The sequence below is a fragment of the Megascapheus bottae genome, chromosome 6 (genome assembly GCF_031878675.1).
Source record: "Megascapheus bottae isolate mThoBot1 chromosome 6, mThoBot2.hap1, whole genome shotgun sequence".
Classification (NCBI taxonomy): domain Eukaryota; kingdom Metazoa; phylum Chordata; class Mammalia; order Rodentia; family Geomyidae; genus Megascapheus; species Megascapheus bottae.
Genome location: NC_143514.1, coordinates 56,879,296 through 56,900,244, shown reverse-complemented (window position 1 = coordinate 56,900,244; position 20,949 = coordinate 56,879,296). Strand labels below are relative to the sequence as shown.

The following is a 20,949-nucleotide window of genomic DNA, read 5'->3' as shown; positions in this document are numbered from 1 at the left end:
TGGAAGTGGTGCTGTGGCTCAAGTGGTAGAGCTCTAGCCTTGACAAAAGTCCAAGGACAGTGCTTACGCCCTGAGTTCAAGCCCCACAACTGGCAAAAAAAAAAAAAGATGGAAGAGCAGAGATTTGAGGCATGGGAAAAGGAGATGACAGACTGGTTCCAACTTGTAGCACTTGGCCTCTAGCAAGCTTCTCCCCCACCCCACCCCCCTCTCTCCCCACACCTCTTTGGTGCCAATCCTGGGGTCTGAACTCAGATCCTGCCACTATCCCTAAACTTCTTTACTCTACCACTTGAGCTCCAGCATTTTTGGTGATTAATTGAAGAGTCTCACAGGGCTGGGAATGTGGCTTAGTGGTAGAGTGCTTGCCTAGCATGCATGAACCGTTGGATTCAATTTCTTAGTACCAGAAGAAGCCGGAAGTGGTCTTGTGGCTCAACTAGTAGAGTGCTAGCCTTGAGCAATAGAAGCTCAGGGGCAGTGTCCAGGCCCTGAGTTCAAGCCCAGTTCAAGCCCACATTCCTGCCCAGGCTGATTTCCAACCTCAGATCAATTCTCAGATCTCAGCCTCCTAAGGATTATAGGGGTGAGCCACCAGTGCCTGGACCTTTCTCTCTTCTCTCCCTTCTCAGCTTATACTTTAGTGATGCAGACCTTCTGTATCAGCATCACCCCCCCACACACACACACATACTCTCTCATACATAAGCACTTCTGCCAAGCCTCCTGTTCCAATTGTTGAGGCTCCTCTTTGTCCCCTTCCTTGCTAACTCCTTTAAGCCTCAGCTCCAGTATCAGTTCCCAGGAATCCTCCATCTCAGCAAGGCAGTTCCATGCTCAAATGTACCCTGCACTGTAAACTCTCCACTTTTTATATATCCCAGGACTGATACAGAGGCTGGCATATGATGCATACTTGTTACACACCAACAAGAGGTGGATTCCCCTGGCTGCAGCAGATATTAATGATTCCTTTACTCTTCCAGGTTGCTCACTAAATAGCATAGTGCCACGTTCAGAACCCATGTCTTATTTCTGTCTATATCCCAAGGACTAAGTGGATGTCCTAGAAATATAGGTTAAGAAATGAATGGAGCCCAACACTGGTAGCCCACACCTGTAATCCTAGCTACTCAAGAAGAAAACTGGAAGTGGCTCTGTAGCTCAATGTGATAGAACACTAGCCTTGCACAAAAAAGAGCTCAGGGACAGTGCTCAGGCCCCAAGTTCAAGCCCTGTGAACACCACTAACACAACAACAGCAACAAAAGAATGGAAAAATGAAGATGGGCCATAGTACTTAAGACCTAGACTGGCGGTAGGGTCTGGTGGGGGATAGTACAGTGGTACGCATAAACAAAGTACGTACAACATACTGTGTTCAGTTTCTAACAACAAAAAAAATGGTTGGAATAGGATGTTAAAGCAAGAAGATCAAGAGTGTAAAGTCTGCCCAGTCAAAGTTAGTCAAACTGTATTTCAAAAATATTTAAAAAGAAGAAGAAGGAGAAGAAGAAGAAGAGGAGGAGGAGGAGGAGGAGGAAGAAGAGGAAGAAGAGCTCAAATGGTAGAAAGCTTGTTTAGCAAGTCCAAGGCCTTAGATTCAATCCAAGAAAGAAAAACTACAAGAAGGCATGTATGGATGGGAGCAGTGCTGAGTCTACCTCGAAGCACTTTAGCCAGTACCTTCAGAGGCTAAGCAATGTACAGGATAAAGAGTTCAGCCCCCAGAGAGCATTAACCTCAGTCCAGACCAACCTGCCTGTCCCCACCACCTCAAGCCTGGAGGATCTGCCCTGTACCTGGCAATCACTCACCCACCCACACTCACTCTTTTTCTTTGTTTCTTTCTTTCTGAAGGAAAATGTCTCTCTGATCAAAGAAATTAATGAGCTCCGCAGGGAGCTGAAGTTAACCCGCTCGCAAGTCTTTGACCTTGAATCGGCTCTGAAACTGACCAAGAAAGGGAGGCCACAAGAAATTGCAGAAACAGGTAATGTCACTGGTCTCCAGGGATGGAGAGACCAACGGATGGAGTCATGAGCAGGACTCCCCTTAGCATCCTCATGTGTTCAGACACAAGCAAGCTTAGCCTTCGGGATCCTCTGTCTACCCCACGAAAGATGTGTGCACCCCTTCCCTCTTCAAATACCAGTCTACAGACCTGTATCTGAAACCCCCAGGGTTAGCTACAATTCAGAATTCAAAACCTTTCAGATTTGATAAAGAGCCTGCTGTACATTCTGCCCCCCACACACCCTGAAATCAGACACAGCAGTGTCTACAGTGACATATGAATTTGCACAGTAAGTTTCATGGATTTTTTTTTAAAAAGTATTCCATTTAAAAATCTTTAGTTTTCATTTTAGAATTATGAGTTAAAAGGGTTGTGGACCCGTGTAATTCAAAATGAAGACTAAAAGATGGGAAAATATCAAAAGGGAAGAGGGGAAATAATTTCCCAAGAAATACGCCTTGAGTTGCCAGGCACTGCCAACTCACACCTGTAATCCTAGCTACTCAGAAGGCTGAGATGTGAGGACTGTGGTTTGAAACAGTAAAGTCTGTGAGATTCTTATATCCAATTAACTACCAAAAAAAAAAAAAAACCACTTTAAAGCCAGAAGTAGAGTTGTGGCTCAAGTAATATGAGCACTAGCCTTCAGAAAAACAAAAAAACAAAAAACAAAAAAACTCAGAGACAGTGCCCAGACCCTGAGTTCAAGCCCTGGACCAGCACAACAGGCAAAGCAAAGCAGAAGAAATGGGCAATACCCTTGGATTTCTGATAGCTTCAGTAAAAGTACAAACAAAGAAATGGGACAGTTTACACAGTTCACTTTATCTTCTAGAAAAATAAATGTTGTCCTAGAATTAAATTCTATAAGAAATTTACCCCAAGGCCTGAGGTGTGGTCCAGTGGTAGAGTACTTGCCCAGCATACACGAAGCCCTGGGTTTGGTTCCTTGGAACCACATACACAGAAAAGCCAGAACTGGTGCTGAGGCTCAAGTGGTAGAGAGCTAGCCTTGAGAAAGCTCAAGGACAGTGCCAAAGCCCTAAGTTCAAATCCCAGGACTGGCAAAAAGAAAAACAGAAACAAAAACAAACTTACCATATGGTCTTTTCGGAAGGGATGTTGAAGAGTGATGAATGATCTCTGTAGGCTTCCAGACTGTAGAGTAACATTCCCTGGTGTCTATTTCTTATCTGGGAAACCAATGAAAACCATTTTTATGGAAAGTAAGCCAGTGAAATTTAAGTATTTTTGCTTTGGGGTGGTTTATATTCAGGAGTAATGCTTAGAAGCTCATAGGCATAGTCAGGGTTGCATCTTTCGATGTCAACTGTCATGTACCATAGCTGTATAATACAATACCACTGAGGGAAGATAATTAGCTGGGGAGTATGTAGGAGTTGTAATTAGAAACTCAGTGGACAAATTGAACAGCATAGTAGACATCTGAAGGGAGAATTTGTGAACTGAAAGAATGGCGAAAGTAGCCAGATTGCAGCTTAGAGAGACAAAGATGTACCAAAAGGCAGAGAGTAAAATAGAATGACATCAGATTCAGGATCCCCAATGGCTCACAAGAAAGATATTTAAAGGAAATATACATCTAAACCGGAAAATACCAAAGCAACCACATTAAAAGCACCACAGAAAAGAGATAATTTGCATACAAAGGAATAAAAATCCCATTAGCGTCTGACTTTTCAGTAGCAACAGTGAAAGCCAGAAATAGTGACTTAACGCCTTCTAAGTGGCACAGGGTACAAAATGTTCCCAGAGTTATACAGCTGAAACCCAAGTTTACAACCTTATACCTAACCTCCAGAAGTTCTAAATGCTAAATGTTGGGTCTGACCACTCATTCCTATGGTGCCAGAGAGAGAGAGAGAAGAGAGAGAGACAGAGACAGAGAGAGAGAGAGAGAGAGAGAGAGAGAGAGAGAGAGAGAGAGAGAGAGAGAGAGAGAAAGGAATTATTATGTGCAGCTCATCTTCTATGAACTGGCCTTCTAGGAGGCAAATCAAGAATATTGCGGGGGGGGGGGCAGTGTGGCCAGGACGCATATTCCAGAAGACAATTGTTATCAGGAGGTCAGCCACCGGTTAACTCTGGAAGTCCCTGTGCTGCCCTATGTTTCTGCAGTGTCCTATCCCTCTCCCTCCCGGGCAAGGGTAGAACCTGCTGAGGTCCACTGATCTCGCCAAATCCATGCACAACCTGCCTTAAAGTCACAGTCTACATCAAGATTCTTGTAACATCTGGAGAAGCACTGAGGGTAAAGAGAGGCTGGTGTGGCCAACTGGGCCACATGCCACTGAGTACCTCTAAGACCACAGCTTCATAGGTGAGATCCCCTGGGACACCAGCTGGTGACTGGACAAGTCACTGAGTCTAAAGGCTATGATGAGAGAGGACACTGCCTCTCAGAGCCTATGCTAGTGACTGTGAAAGAGAGATGGTAGCTGAGAGAACAGGTGAAAAGGTAAACAAAAGACAAGACACGGGACTGGGAATGTGGCTTAGTGGTAGAGTTTTTGTCTAGCATGCATGAAGCCTTGGGTTTGATTCCTCAGTACCACATAAACAGAAAAAGCCAGAAGTGGCACTATGGCTCAAGTGGTAAAGGGCTAGCCTTGAGTCCAGATGTTTAGGGACAGAGCCCAAGCCCTGAATTCAAGCCCTAAGACTGGCAGGAAAGAAAGAAAGAAAGAAAGAAAGAAAGAAAGAAAGAAAGAAAGAAAGAAAGAAAGAAAGAAAGAAAGAAAGAAAGAAAGAAAGAAGAGAGAGAGAAAGAGAGAGAAAGAAAGAGAGAGAGAAAGAAAGAGAGAGAGAAAGAAAGAGAGAGAGAGAAAGAGAAAGAAAAGAAACACAGGTGAGCAATGCAAGCTCTAACTGTTAGACGGAGCAGGGAGGCCTTGTGTGCTCTGCCTTCCCTGGGTATACTGCTCTCCCAGGACCCCAGCACCAGGGTACAGCTTGTGCAAGGGCATGGTTACCAGGAGGGCAAAGAGGAGGTGGTCCAAGCCTGAGGAAGACATATAAAAATGATCAAAGCCGGGCATGGTGACTCACGCCTGCAATCCTAGCTACTCAGGAGGCTGCGATCTGAGGATCAAGGTTCAAAGCCAGCCCCGGCACAAAAGGACCTCAGACTCTTATCTCCAATTAACGACTAGAAAACCAGAAGTGGCACTGTGGCTCAAGGAGTAGGATGGTAGCTTTGAGCTGAAGAGCTCAGGGACAGCACCCAGGCTTAGAGTTCAAGCCCCATGACTGACCAAAAAAAAAAAAAATCAAGAGTCTATCAATGGCTGAAAAGAAGAGCCAAGGAGTAGAGAGAGGAGATTGCAGGCTTTGCCTGGGAAGAAGGATAAGTCAAATGCCCCTGTTAGACCAGTTAGAAGCCCAAGGCAATACTAGCCATTCGTGACCACTTCCTCTTCAAAACTTTCTCTTGGCCTCCGATATTTGTTCCTCTCTAGCTTTCCCCCCACCTCTGCCTGATAGTATTGGCAGTGGGAAGGCTGAGCTTCTTTTCCATTAGGAGTCACTGGTGACTGGCTCTGGGAACAAGAGTCTGGCAGCAATATCATTTGTTAAGAGTGAAGGAGAGATGGGCCAGGGCTGGTGGCTTATGTCTTTAATCCCAGCTACTGGAGAGTTTGTAATACAGGGATCATAGACCTGGGAAAAAGCACATGACTATTGGTTCGAGATGAAGAATCCAAGTCTTCTATGCTGCATATTTTGGTACTACACCAAGGCAGATGTCGACATGTAGACACTGTTACCTCAGATTCAGTTTGGACAGGGCCTGTTTGGTCTGGACTAGGCAGGGAGAATACTGAGGATGCTGTCCAGGACAGCACTGCGGCCAGAAAGGGAATGAACTCAAGAGCCATTTGATGACTAAGAAATGGAGTAGTCCAGGACTGGGAGTTGGCCTAGTGGTAGAGTGCTTGCCTAGCATGCACGAAGATTTGGGTTCAATTCCTTGGTACCACATACATAGAAAAAGCCAGAAGTGGTGCTGTGGCTCAAGTGGTAGAGCGCTAGCCTTGAGAAAGTCCAAGGATAGTACTTAGGCTCTGAGTTCAAGCCCCAGGACTGGCCAAAGAAAAAAAAAAAGAAGAAGAAGAAGAAGAAGAAGAAGAAAGAAGAAAGAAAGAAAAAAGCAATGGAGTAGTCCAGAAAGCTGAGGACTCAGCCAGAGGGCTTGAGACCAAGCAGGCTGTGCCAGTGGACAGTGGGCTGATGTGTGAATAGCATTCGTGGTAAAGGATCTTGCGTGATGCAGAGTGAGAGAATCCATAGGAATGAGCACTGACATGGCACAGAGGCCAAGGTCCTTGATGCTTGGGAGCCTGGGTAGTGTACAGGGACATGCCGCCTTGCCAAGGCTTGGGCAGCCTCCCCTCAGCAAGGTACCTGGAGGTCAAGAAGGGGCTGGGTTTGGATCATGCTCAATGTCTGCCTTAACACTCCACAGTGTATCTCTTCATTTCTCTGTCTCTGCATGAGCCTGTGAAGTAGCCTGATTGATCTCTGTCTACCCAGCATCTGGAATTTAGTCTCTCCCTGCAGAAGATGCCCAAAGAATATTAAGTAGGGTGGGTGCAGCAATGCAGTAAAAAAGGCCAAATATCTCCTCCTTGTGACCCTTACAGCGCCCACCACAGCCATGGCCCCTGTCTCTCCCACCAAGAGATTGAATGAGCAAGAAGAAACAGAGAGAATCATCGAAATGCAACGTCTGGAAATCCGGCGCCTCCGAGACCAGATACAAGAACAAGAGCAGATTCCAGGGTTCCACACCATTGCTGGGATCCGGCTCCCTTCCCTCATCGATTCAGAGGTAGATTTTGAAGTGCATACCAAGTGACTCCTCTGATAAGCTGATTCCAGTCACAGCCCGAAGTTCCTAGGCCCAAGGATATGTCACTAGCCCAGTCTGGTCCCTGCAGCTCTGTCCCCACTAACCCTACTGACCTTTTTCTCCTATCCTGGAGATCTGGGGACATGGTCAGAATAAAGGCTTTTGCCTACAACCTTGTCCAAATTCTGCTTAATTAAATGGCCCTGGGCAAGACGGGAAGAGGGGAGCATGACAACTGGGGGCCAGCTGCTCATTCAAAGCTTCGGTGGGCTGTCCTGTGCGGGAACTGGGCTGCCTGGACTGCAGAGATCACGTAGCACGTGAGGCTGTGTTTCCACCCACTGTTCTCCTCCTGAACCCAAGGACTAGGCTGTCTGCTTACATCTTAGGGAGGCCCACCTGCTGCCTCCTTCTTGGCTTTCTCAACTCTGATCCAAATCAAAACCAAAGCTTCCTACAGTTTCTGTTCCTATATGAAATGCAGTAAGGCTGAGGAGCCTGTGAGCATGCGGATGCCCACGTGTGTGTGCGTGTCATGCATGTGTGTTTCTGGGGACCAAACCTAGGGCCTTTCAAATGCTGGGTAAGCGCTCTACTGCTGAGCTACATCCCCAGTCCTGTTTCTAAGGAGATGTGTAAGGGTGACAGAAAAGACAATATGAGTAAAATAATAGGCATATCAAAGTTTCACACTGTTCTTAGGATGACAGACCTCTGCTCTTCTTTCTTATCTTTTCTGTGTACTCTCCCCAGCTCATTCATTTCTGGGGGACACTTTCTCCTCTAAGCCCTACTCTAGGAGACCTGGCCATATGGAAGTATCAGAAAAGACTCCCTTATGCACAAAAGAGCAAAGAAGTGTAAGCCAAATGTTCCTAACTTCTACCTTTAGAGACCAGATTCCCTATCTTAGCCTTCAGTCCCTCTTATCTCTGCTAGTCCTCTCCAGCAATCATCTTCAGCTTCCTACCTTTTCCTGCTGCTTTACCAAATTTAAGCATGGTTCTTGGATGAATTGTCACAGAAGAACTGGGTCGTAGCTGTCTCCTGAAAGTACAAAAAGTACAAGGCAGAGACCATATAGCAGAATGCTTCGCAGGGATTATGTGGGCTCATCACCAAGGACCACGTCACCCTGCCTGCACCCTATCCACAGCCAGCTCACCTTCTCCCTACCAACATGCACCTCACATCCCAGGAGTAGGAAGCAATTCAGACAAAAATGATTACCTATTACGTTATCCTGCCAGGCAGTTGATCTCTTGTGTGTATTGAACATATCCCTTCCCAGCTAGCATCTGGAGTTTACCTCTGCAGAAGAAACTGTCTCAAAATGGAACTGGGGGAGAATAGGAGATAGGGATCAGCAGGCCCAGATTATGCAGAGCCCTGAAGACACATGGAAGTTATAGACTAGAATCCAGAGGCCAGTGCCAAACCACTGTGAGTCACTGCACCTGCTTTTCTCTCCTTTGCCTCACTGGCCTCCTCTCAGCTCCAACAATAGGCTACAGACTCCCTGCCCCTGGGTCTTTCCACATCCTGCTTCCTCTACACAGATTGTTCCTGCCCCAATCCTCCCTCAGATCTTAGCCTCAGAGAGTCAGTGCTTGACACACCCCTAGATTACACTGGCCATATTGTTTTCCTCAGTAGCCCTCACCATACCTTGTGTGTTTAGTTTAATATCTGCCTCTCCTACTAGGAGAGTTCCATGTGGGCAAGTGCTGAGTCCAAGCTCAGTTGGGTGTTTGACCATGGATGTGATTGAGGGGATCCAGATTAGACGGGGACCCAGTTAGGAGGAACTTACGGAAGTCCTGGTGTGAAAGGCTGGTAGTTTGGATAAAGATGATGGGAGGGTGGAGAACTAGTAGGAGTTAGCCAAGCCAGAGGAGAAGGAGAACAGCCTGGAAAGAAGACAAATGCGAAGAGAACTGAAGTCTGGAAATTCATGGTGGCTAGGATACCTCCATGGTCAGATAATGGGCATCTCAACTGAAAAAGAAGTTTTTGATTCCAGATGGACCTCAGTTTACAGAGATGAGGAACACAAAACCATGAGGAGTAAAGGTCCAAGATCACACAGGAAGCCTCATTGTTCAATGGACTCCAAAGCCCGTGCTCTCCCACACTGTACTGCAGAGGCAGGTGCCCACGCAATGCTCTAGGCCAGATGGTGAGAGGTACATGAATGTGACTCCCAGAGGGTCTCAAACAGAAGGAAAAGGAACAGAGGACTCCCAAGCTGAGCTAACCAGAGAATTACCTAAACCTAGCCACCTGCTGTGTACAGCTGGTGAGGAGAATGAGGGAGGGAGGGAGGGAGGAGCCAGTCCAGGGTGAGGGAGAGCCCCACCCCTGCAGAACTTGATACTTTGACCAGCAGCTCAGCAGTGTGTTTTCTTGGCTACACAGGTATAAACACAGCTTCTCCTTAGTAAACTGGAGCCAAGGGTACAATCTTGTTTAGATGTACATTTTGGTTTAGGTACTCCTTTGTCTACTTGATTCTCCAGCTACTCATCTCAGACCTCCCTTGGGTTTGCAGGGAGGCCCAAGACACCTACTTGAGCCACCTCCTCCTACACAAGCTTTCTGGCTGGTTGACCACTTGTTGATGGAGTAGGCCACAGCAGATGATGGGCCCCCTACCGCCCCGCTGGTGACTAGACACTGACACATGGACCCCACTCTTACCATGCTGGCTGCCTCTGTTGGTGGTCTTTGGCGATTCGTACAATTCTAATATGAGAGCTGGTGCCTCTGAAGGCTGCTGTGCCATTCTGATAGGTGAGCCTCCAGAATCCTTTCTCTCTGAGCTCAGACATTTATTGGGCCTTTTCGGCATCCTATTCTCTGCGCACCAAGGACCTTGTCTTACAATCAGGGTTTAGCATCAATGTCCCCTTTTCCTTACTGTTTCCTAGACAAAGCATCACCAGCCATTCGGGATCTAGACGCTCAACTAGCTGTTCCCATGAAGGGAGCAGGTGCTCCTGGGGATAGTCACCTGTGTGCCTAGGGAGCACCTAGGCAAGTCCGCCTCCAAATCACTGCTGTGGACTGGGAGTGAGCAGTGAGCAGTGAGGGAGAAGCCATCGCAGACCAGGAGTTGGCTCTTTCTCCAAGAAGGTCCCCAAGTCCATTGGAGGTCCAGGGACCTGCACAAACTTTCATCATGTCTGAGATACAACCAGGGTCCCCGAGCTGAGCCCAACTGAGCACCAGATTTATGATTAAGTAAACCCAGCTGTATGCCAGATAGCAGCAAGGTCTTTCTGCAGCATTCACCTACTACAGCCAGTAGTACAGAATCAATCTATCTTTCTTTCTTTCTTTCGTCTCTCTCTCTCTTTCTTTCTTTCTTTCTTTTTTTCTTTCTTTCTTTTGCAAGTCCTGGAGCTTGAACTTGGGGTCTGAGCACTGTATTTGAACTTTCTCAAGGCTATAGCTCTACCACTTGAGCCTCAGCACCACTTCTGGCTTTTTTCTATGTATGTGGTACCGAGGAATTGAACCCGAGTCTTTTTTTTTTTTTTTTTTGCCAGTCCTGGGCTTGAGCTCAGGGCCTGAGCACTGTCCTTGGACTTTCTCAAGGCTAGAACTCTACCACTTGAGCCTCAGCACCACTTCCGGCTTTTTTCTATATATGTGGTACCGAGGAATCGAACCCGGGTCTTTGTGCATGCTAGGCAAGCACTTTAACCACTAGGCCAAATTCCTGGCCCCATGAACCCGAGTCTTTGTGCATGCTAGGCAAGCACTCGACCACTAGGCCAAACTCCCAGCTCCAGAATTTTCCTTTTTATTGTCTATCTACTATGTGTCAGAGGATAGGATTTGGAAGGGGCAGAGACAGTAGACTGGCACTTAAGAAAGATATATTTTATGTATTCAATGGGTTGGAATTAATGCATCCTAGTTTTGATCACAGAAGGTATAGGTGTTCTTCTTTGGCTGGATTCCAGATGGCTCAGGTCAAAAAGGAGAGTTTCTTGTCCTGCTCTTGGGGAAGTGGGGAACAGTAGCATGGGCTGTCTTTGGCAGGGTACCCTAAAACATTGCTGGAGGCCTGCCCCCTCTTGTCCTTGCCTCTCTGTAGAAACCAGTCTGTCATTGCCAGCCAAGGTGGCAGGAGTTTTCTTCGCACCCCCCCTGGGTAGAAGCCCTGAAGTTGAAATGAAATATCCACTTTATTCTTTTCTCTTCTTTTATTGTGTAGATAATGTATGGAGGGGTTACAGTTACATTGGTCAGTTAATAGGTGGATTACTTCTCGCACATTTTGATACCCTTTCTCATGTTTTTGTCCCTGTTTCCCTCGCCCCGGCCAGTTTATTCTTAAATGGCCAACATAGAGCCTCAGGGCTCAAGCTCAAATGTGGAGCCCCCCTCTATCCAATCAACTCTGGCCAGGAAGGTGAGCCATGAAATACAACCCCAGCAAGAGGAGGGTCATTGTGAGTCTGACCAGTGCTCCACGAAGCAGGGCGAGTGGGGAGCTGCTGGGGAAACTGAGGCCTGAAGCTGCCCTGTTCTAGGTGCAGCCCACCCCTCCATCTCCCATGCCTGAGCAATAGCTGGTCAAGAGAAGCAACACGGAATGTTTGCTGAATGAGCATAACCTTTCTCATTACTAAACACACAGACTACACACCGACATTCCCATTTTACAAATAAAGAGAATGAGGCACACAGAGGGTAAGCCATGTTTCCAAAGTTACACAAATAGAGCTGAAAATTGAAACTTGAAGATCCCTTCTCTAGCTCCAAAAGCAGTGTCGTTTCTACTATTATGTGGTGTGTGTGTGTGTGTGTGTGTGTGTGTGTGTGTGTGTGTCCAGTACAGGAACTTGAACTCAGGGCCTAGGCATGTCCTTAAAGTCTTTTTCACTCAAGGTTGGGGCTCTATCACTCAAGCCACACCTCTGCTTCCACATTTTTGGTTAATTGGGGATGATAGTCTCACAAACTGATCTCCCTAAGCTGGCTTTGAACTGTGATCCTCACATCTCAGCTTCCTGAGTAGCTAGGATTATAGGCATAAGAAACCATCAATTGTCTCTACAGTTTGCTTATTCATTTAATAAGCATTTATCACACCTCTTGACATTAAATATCAGGTCTATTCTAGGAGCCGGGACCACAACAGTGAACAGAGATGAATCCTTTCCTTCACAAAACTTCTATTGCAAGAGGGAGATAGACAATCATCTAGACAGATAAGAAAATTATAGGGCCTATTACAGAGGGCCAAGCGCTAGGGGGAAATGTAGAGGAATGGAAGAAATGAAGGCATGGGGATAGAAAGTATTGGAGCAGACTGTGATTTTAGATACAATGGCCAGGAAAGCCTCACGGAGAAGGTAACCGTTGAGTACACTCCTGAAGGAAAGAAAAGATGGAGCTACATGGGAAAGAAGCATTCCAGGCAGAGGGAACAGCTGGCCCAGAGGCTCTGGTATGCACGAGGTCAGAGAACTCCTTAACCATAGCAGAAGGAGCCAGGAACCTGTGACTCACACCTGTAATCCTAGCTACATAGGAGGCTGAGATCTGAGGACTGCAGGTTGAAGCCAGCCCCTGCGGGAAAGTCCATGAGACTCTTCTGTCCAGCTAATCACCAGAAAACCAGAAGTGGTGCTGAGCTCAAAGTGCTAGAGCACTAGCCATGAGTATAAAAGTTCACAGACAGGGCCCAGGCCCTGAGTTCAAGCTCTATGACCAACAACAACAGCAGAGAGAGAGAGACAGAGAGAGAGAGGGACACAGAGAGAGAGGAAGAGACAGAGAGACAAAGAGAGGAAAAAGATAGTAGGACAAATGTGGTCACTGGCGGGACTCAGCGCAAAGTTCATCAGGTTTACATTACAACAGGATCACTTCAGCTTCCTGAGTGAGCCAAGTGTAAGATGGGAACATGGCAGGAAGATGGCCCTCCAGCTTCTCCTCCACTCTCAGTCCACCCACAGCCTTCCAATGCATCCAAAGGCAAGTGAGACTCATACCTCTCTGCTGTGTGCCTACAGCCTTCTTGTCTTCCCCCCTCCCCTTCCAGGTCTCCTTTTACTACCCATCTCAGAGGTCCATAACCTCTGCTCAAGGGACAGAGTGCAACAGCTCTGTGCAGAGCCTCCCTTCTCGCCCAGCAATCACTTGACAGAACCCAGAACTAAAATACCCACTTCCCAGTCAATGTTTAAACTGAGAATTCTTCAGGCTCTCTTCCCCACTGCTACCACAGACTTCAAAGTCCCCAGGGAAGGAGAAAAGGAGGGGAAAGTTCATGGATCGCCTGCCATGGCTTTGCCCAGGACAGCTGGAAAGCAAGTCTGCTTGGAACCAGACTTTCCTTGGGATCAGAAGGATAAATAAACATCTAACTTACACAGGAGGAATCTACAGCTGCCAAGCCTTGCCAGGATTGATGCCTCTTCATTATAAAAGAGACACCCTTATAATGCCTTATAGACTGGCCAAATGCCTGAAAATACCACACCACCATCATTCATCTCCAGGCTGCACTCAGCCAGCCCTCCCTAACCTTTTCTCCAGGAAATGAGCCCAGTGAGGGCACAACCACAGCCAAATGTGGTGACAGGAGCATTTGAAATGTGACCAGTTTAAATTGAGATGTACTGTGTGTGTCAAATACACTCCACATTTTAAGGCTGTGTGCAAAATAAAAGACTACCAAATAAGTCAGACACTAGTAGCTTATGCCTGCTAGCCTAGTAACTCAAACGGCTGAGATTTTAGGATTATGGTTCAAAGCCAGCTGGGGCAGGAAAGTCTATGAGATTCATCTCCAGTTATCCAGCCAAAGAAAGAAAGAAAAAAAAAGAAAAAGAAAGAAAGAAAGAAAGAAAGGAAAGAAAGAAAGAAAAGAAATGGAGGTGTGGCTCAAATGGTAGAACTCTAGCCATGAACAAAAGGCTAAACAAGACCCTGAGTTCAAGTATAAGTACCAGCACGAGAGAGAGAGAGAGAGAGAGAGAGAGAGAGAGAGAGAGAGAGAGGGGGGGGGGAAGAAGACTGTATCAAAACGTATTGGAATTCAAATATATTCATTTTGATGCATTTCTATTATTTGGAAATAATATTTCTTTTCTGATCGAAAATGTTTAAACTAAGCGTGTAGTTTATATGTGTATGTATCAACAGTGCTAATGTCGAGTAATCAACACCACCCTGTCACCTCCATGGTGGGGGGTAGGGACGAGCATGGAGGTCAGGCACCATTTGTGAGCTGGAGATTGTCCTGTTTTTCTGTTCTATTCCATACTCATCAGAAGGAGATGCACAATCCACATACATTCCCAAACAGGGTCCCACATACTCTGGGCCGGATTTGTCTTTCTGATTTCATCTACACCCTCACTGCAGAAATCCTCCACAACAGTTGATTTACGCTTTTATTTATCTAGCAACCATCCAACAGATACTCATAGGTGATTCCTCATGTTCAGGTTACTGAATACAGGCCACTGGGGTCAGGGTGGTTAGCCCTGTACGAGGTGGAGGTCATATATCTGGGAAAGGGGGATGACACAAATGAATAAAGAGTGATGAAACACAACTCAATATGAGCAGTTATGGAGAAAACGTAGAGACTATGAATGCAGACCGAAGCAGCCTGCAGGTCAGAGAGGACTTCCTGGAGACGGTGATAACTCGGTTGAAGAATTCATGTTGGCCAGTCTAAGGTTGGAGAGTACTAAATATCCCTGGTAGAGAGACACTGAAGAACAGACACTCCTCCTGACTGGAAGGAAGGGGCTATGGGAGCCTGATAAATGAAGGGATCTATTTATCGGCATGTATTCCCAAGCCTTCTGGTAAAGCCTCTACCCCTTCTTTTAGCTTCCCTAGCCATGTGGGACAGGCCTACCAGTGCCCAGGCATTGGGACTCGGATTGAGGCCCACACAGAGGGCTGGTTGGTCGCACAAGGCTCAGAAGTACTGAGATCATCGTCAGATGCTGAGCTTCGGGACCTGCGGCTGGTTTTGAAGCTGTCATTAGATTTGAGGGACTAGACTTGGGAGCAGTAAGTCCACATTGGGAGTTGAGGGGACTGTGTGGCTGGGCTCTCACCTAAGGCCAGAGTCTATTGGAGTTGGAGGTAGAGCTGAAATTTCAGTCCAAATGAAGGAGGCATTGGGCCTGGAATGGGAGCGGGGATGGAATGGAGTGTGAACTTCTAGGTCGGGTTTAGGATGACATCTGGAGCTAGAGAAGGTCTTGATAGAGGAGCTGAAGTTAAAGTTTTTAGCTTTGCAGCTGAGAATTGGGCTGGGACTCAGGCTCTGGACACACAACATTCTTGCCACCATCCAGGTCTGTGAGAATTGTGTTCCAGCCTGAACTGCAGCAGACAGAAGCCCCTCCCTTCCTAGGAATGTCTCTGCCCAGCCGAAGAAGCAGTGCCACGTCAGCCAATCGGCTCAGGCCCTGCCCTAGAAACAGTACCTGTTAATCCCCCTCCCTCCAGGCTCACCTGAGTGCAGGTTGGGTAGGCAGGTGAAGCGTCTCCCCGGAAACAGAACTAAAGTGCCCCACCTGTCCAGTCTTCTCAAATCGGATCCAGCACTTCCAGGCTTTGCGTAAGTGCCCTAAGCCCCTCCACCCCCACCTGCCCCTACTTTTTCCCACTGGTTCTTCCCCTGGGGACCTCACCCCACCCCCAGCCTGGGCCCGCTGTCCCAGTATCCCTGTGCCAGCACTTTCAGACCTGCAAACCACAGCCCAGGAGAATGCTGGGACTGACTCTGCCCATGGCCCCTCCCTCATCTCCCCTGGGGGAGATGTACCGCCCCACCCATAGTCTGTGAGGAGGAGGAGGGAATGCCTCTGCAGGGTATAAATTGTGCACCACGCTGTCCTTTTCCTGGAAGGATTCAGGATCTCTGTCCCCAGTCCCCTCCTGTTGCCGAGGCTACAGCCTAATCACTTGCTCCAAAAGCATACGTGGAGCCTTCTTGCCGACTCCCTGCTGACTGGCTCCTCTCTCTCTAGATCATAGCCATTGTCCTCATTTTTCAGATAAGGAGACTGAGGCTCTAAGAAGAAAACTTCTGGGGCTTCCTGTCTTATTCCAAACACCTATCCTGGACAACTACAATAGGTGTTCTGGCCAACCTACAAACAGGCACCTTAAGTGAACCAACAGGTCCAGTTTACTTCTGTCTACTGCAGAAGCAAACAGGGCTCCTTTAAGGCAGGACCCAAACTTGCTTTATTTCGGGGGCAGTGTGAATCATATGGACTTTCCCTTAGCAGATAGGTTAAATGAGTAACCACTGTTAACTTCCTTTCATGGGAAGGGCTGGGCTGGGGTTCACAGCCCTCCCTTAGTGGCTGCACCAATTTGAAGAAATCATGGAGGAGGAAGGCACCCAGGAAGGGAGCAGGGGAGGGGAAGGAACAATGGGGAACAAAGAGGGGGTGGCAGTAGAGACATGGTTAAAGGCATGCCTAAGGGTGGCAGAGGCACATGAGGAGTCTGGGAGGGTGTTGGCGCCATCCTGGATGAGGAATACACAAGAGGAGCAGGTTTGGGGTAAGATGACACAGTTTGGGCTGGGACCTGTTGCATCAGAGATGACTGTGGTACACGAAAAGGACATTTGGCTCAGGAAGGGGCTCTGGGTGGGGGCAGAAGATTTGCAACTGGCATCTTTTATTGCCAGTCCGGCTGTGAGATGGGAGGGGAAGGAGAGTGTTAGGAGTTAGAGGCTAGCCAGCAGAGGAGGAGCCACAGCTCGAAGGGAGAAAGTCCAGGGTCAGACTGCTGGTTCTAGAAGAGTTATCAGCCCCCCTCCTTCCGTACAACTCCTTCCCGCCCCCTTTCCAGGAACCAGTGGTGACAGCTGAGGCCATGTGAGTCTGATGCTGAATGAGGCTTTATTTCTGGCTGTTCATCTCATCATCCACTGTGTCACCAGCTCCCTCGGGCCAGCCAGGATGGAACAGGCGACTGAGAAAGACAGAGCCAGAGAGGTCAGGGGCTGGGCAATGGGATTCCTTGGAGGGGAGAAGGGTTGCTCTGTGGGAGATGGAACTCTCCTGGGGTCATTAGAAAGGCTTTCCCTGGGGGTGGTGCAGAGGCAGAGCATAGGACACTGGGGGAAGAGTCTGAACTTTTCCCCCAGCCCACCCCCACCCCAACTATAAGGGCCGGGGTGGGTGGAGATAACACGACGATCGCCCCCTGCAGGTGATGGTAACCACTGCCTGGACAGAGAAAGGAACAAGACGTGGGGCCTGCAGCTGCAAACCAGGTGGTGGGGGCACCCAGCCATGAGCTGCACCCTCTAACGACAGACACTGCCTCTGCCTGACCAAGCATGGCAGAACGAGCTCAAGCTCCGCTGGGCCAAGCACTGCCCCCCGATGTGCTGGCAGAGCAGGTGGAGCTATGGTGGTCCCAGCAGCCCCGGCGCTCACTGTTGTGTTTCTCTGTGGCTGTGGGCCTCGTGGCTGGCTGCGGGGCCGGTGGCGTGGCACTGCTGTCCTCCACCAGTAGCCGCTCTGGAGAATGGCGGCTAGCAGTGGGCACTGTGCTCTGCCTCCTGGCCCTGCTGGTTCTGATAAAGCAGCTGATGAGCTCGGCCATACAGGACATGAACTGTGTCCGCCAGGCCCACCATGTGGCCCTGCTCCGCAGCGGGGGAGGGGCCGATGCGCTTATGGTCCTGCTCAGTGGCCTCGTGTTGCTCGTCACCGGCTTGACCCTGGCTGGACTGGCTGCTGCTCCTGCCCCGGCTCGGCCACTGGCTGCCATGCTATCTGTGGGCATTGCCCTGGCTGCCCTGGGCTCCTTCTTGCTGCTGGGTCTGCTGCTGTATCAGGTGGGTGTGAGTGGACACTGCCCCTCGATCTGTGCAGAGGCCCCCTCTACCCACCAAGTCCACAGCAGCAACAGCGGCATCTTCAGCATCTCAGGACAGCTGTCCTCTGGCCGACAACGGGAGACTACCTCCAGCATTGCCAGCCTCATCTGATGAAGCCAGAACCCTCCTTCCCATGGCCTGCCTCAGTGTCCCCAGAACCATACCAGTTCATGCCTGGGTACACACATGTATGTGTGCATGTGTGTGACAGTGTGAGATGCAGGGTCAGTCCTTCTGTGGGACTGCATGCTGTACCATTAGGAAGCCTTTTGTGCAACCACACCTCCACACCAGGCAAGGTTAGTGGGTCTCTTTGGAACTCTGGGTTTGTGTCTGTGGACTGTCATTCTGCCTTCTGAAGATTCCTAACGTCCCTAAACGTCAGCCTTGACCCGTAACACCATGAGGAATTCCTATTGGGATGGCTGTTGTCCACCAAGAACGTACCAGGAATGGTTCACTGGGGACAGTGACTGGTGGCCAAGCTGGAGCAACACGGGCTCCGGAAGGAGATGGGCCTTGACTGGAATACCCCCTCCAGAGCCTACAGCTGGGATCTCAAGCGAATGACTTAGCTAGCCCCCGTGGCTTCAATTTCTTGAGAATCCCTTCATCACTGATTATGAGTATTAAATGTCATCACGAATGGAGGGATTGGGCTCCTGACAGATCTGCAATAAAACGATAGCTGCTATTGTCATCATGTCATCTTCACCTCACCTTCTCACTTCAAAGACCTCCCTTCTCTCTACCCCAACCCTACCCTGCCCATGGATACATAGCTCTTTGCTTCCATCTTAGCTTATCAATGCTGCCTTGAGGATGTCTTCAGCTAGGCCACAGGTTTCTCCTCTAAGGTAACACGGGGCAAGGAGGGGAGAACAAATGGCCTGGTGGATACACAGGCTTGGGAAAATAGTGGGTTTCTGGCCCCACAGACAAGGGTAGAAAATGGAAGTCCTTCACCTGTGTTCCCTTCCTAGTTCATCAAAGAGACTCGAGCAGGAGGTTTTACCAGTTATTTCCCCTGGATACTCTACTTCCCTTACATTGTCTGCCTTCTGCCTATGTCCTAAGAATGGCAGGTGGCTGCACCTGACCAAGGAGATGCCACCCCAGGCCAGGGTCAGGCTTTCCCCAGAAGGAGGTGAGATGGGGCCGGCTGCAGGCGCTGCTGTGGGCCGACTGCAGAGGATAGTAGAATTGGCATCTGTCTACTCCAGAACATATGCAGCAGGGGCTGGGTATGCGGCTGCGTGGTAGAGTGCTTATAGCACATAAGCAGAAAAAGCCAGAAGTGGCACTGTGGCTCAAATGGTAGAGAGCTAGACTTAAGCAAAAGAAGCTCAGGGACAGAGCCTAGATCCTGAGTTCAAGCCCCAGGACTGGCAAAAAGAACATACACACACACACACACACACACACACACACACACACACACACACTCATATATGAGGCAGCTGAGAGTGCTGTGCTGGTACACAGGCATGACAGAAACACTCCTGCGTCCTCCATCGCTAAAACAGACCCTTTGCTCCCTTCTGCGGCTGGCTTGACTGTCATCACAGCCAGTGTTCAGTGTTCTTCTCTCTCTCTCTTTCTCTCTCTCTCTCTCTCTCTCTCTCTCTCTCTCTCTCTCTCTCTCTCTCTCTCTCTCTCTCTCTCTCTCTCTCTCTCTCTGCCTCTGCCCTCACCCCTGTCTCTGTGTATGTGTGTGTGTCTCTGTCTGTCTGTCTGTCTGTTTCTCTCTGTCTCTGCCTCTCTCTCTGCCTCTCTCTCTCCCTCTCTCTCTCTCTCTCTCTCTCTCTCTCTCTCTCTCTCTCTCTCTCTCTCTCTCTCTCTCTCTCTCTCTCTCTCTCTAAATTACCTCCTCACCATACTTTCCACCACTGTCTTCACTGTCCTTGCCATTTGGTCAAGATTCTTGGTCCACCATTTCACTCGGTTTTTGACAGACTTCTTTATTCCATTATTCTAACTTAACCCCTGCTCTTGGGCCCCATTCTTCCATTCAAGAAACAAATAAACTTCTCCAGGAATCAATCCACTTTCAGCTTTTGCAGTAGCGCCTGCTCCCTACCCTCCAGTGAGAAGTTATTGAAGAAATCAGCACTAGGTTTACTTCCTGTCCCCAACGACCTTGACAGCAGCCTTAGACCCCCACCACAAGAGAAAATGAGAGGGTGGGGTGGGAGCCTTCCTCAGTTACTCCTGTGGGTCAAGTGGCTTTGTCAGCTCAGCTGAGGAATGCAGGCTTTGTTCTAGAACAATAGAAAACATGGAGAGATTTTAACCAAGCTTGTACTGGCCAGAATAGGTTTAGACTGTGCTGGCAGCTGTGTAAGGCCTAAGAATTGGATCTTACGAGAAAAAGATACAACATGGCCAAACACCAACAAGTGCTATCTTGGCTGGCCTCTGAGGGATGAGAGGATGGGAAAAGCCCAGAAGGAAAGAGTAGCAGGAGACAGAGCCCAGAGACAAGAGGACAAGAAGACAACACAGAGGGCTGATTAGCTGCAGGCGGCAGAGGCTGGACCCAAGGCGGAGCTGGGCTTGCAGCTCTATTTTGATAGAAGGAAGAATGTGAATATATGCAACTTTGTGGGTTTTGAGGCAGGAACTTAAGGGAGGCCCTCGCCAACAGATCTTGCCTCTGCAAGGTAGAAGCAGAGGGACTAGAACCCCATGGGAATAGAGCTGTCATGGAGGAGGGACGGGGATCTGACCAAGAAAGCAGCAAGAGCCTTGGAAGTTTCAAGAGCCCGTGTGAAATGGGAACAGACATTACCAGAGCTCCAGGACACAGATGGGAGCAGCTGGCTTTGGGCACAGCGTCTTCACGTGGAGCACGTACTGGTGGAACAATGGGGCAGAGAAACTGAGCATATTGGTGAGGGGGGCTGAATGGTAGACCTTGAAATCTAGATTGGTATTGAGAGCATTAGGATCCAGTCCCCCAAAATTAGGGTCCATGATCAAAGGAACAAGTCTGACACAAAAGCAGAAGTTAGGGTCGGGAGTTTGGCCTAGCAGTTAAAGTGCTTGCCTAGCATGCACGAAGACCCGGGTTCGATTCCTCGGTACCACATACATAGAAAAAAGCCCGAAGTGGTGCTGAGGCTCAAGTGGTAGAGCTCTAGCCTTGAGAAAGTCCAAGGA

At 48.7% G+C, this 20,949-nt stretch overlaps 2 protein-coding genes across 6 annotated transcripts in view; both read left to right on the top strand.

The window, feature by feature from the left end:
• Cfap57 (cilia and flagella associated protein 57) overlaps positions 1-7,042 on the top strand; it is a 61,210-nt gene extending 54,168 nt beyond the window's left edge. For all 5 annotated transcript variants that reach the window (XM_090335054.1, XM_090335052.1, XM_090335055.1 and 2 more), the window contains 2 exons: positions 1,861-1,993; positions 6,682-7,042. In XM_090335054.1, coding sequence (XP_090191180.1) covers positions 1,861-1,993; positions 6,682-6,896 — 348 coding nt within the window. In that variant the 3' untranslated portion in view covers positions 6,897-7,042. The remainder of the gene's footprint in view (positions 1-1,860; positions 1,994-6,681) is intronic.
• Positions 7,043-15,301: 8,259 nt separating this feature from the next.
• Positions 15,302-18,487, top strand: Tmem125 (transmembrane protein 125). The gene is made up of 3 exons (XM_090333774.1): positions 15,302-15,498; positions 16,749-16,894; positions 17,112-18,487. The coding sequence occupies exon 3, from the start codon at positions 17,242-17,244 to the stop codon at positions 17,896-17,898; it is 657 nt and encodes a 218-aa protein (XP_090189900.1). The 5' UTR covers positions 15,302-15,498; positions 16,749-16,894; positions 17,112-17,241; the 3' UTR covers positions 17,899-18,487.
• The last annotated feature ends 2,462 nt before the right edge of the window (positions 18,488-20,949 follow it).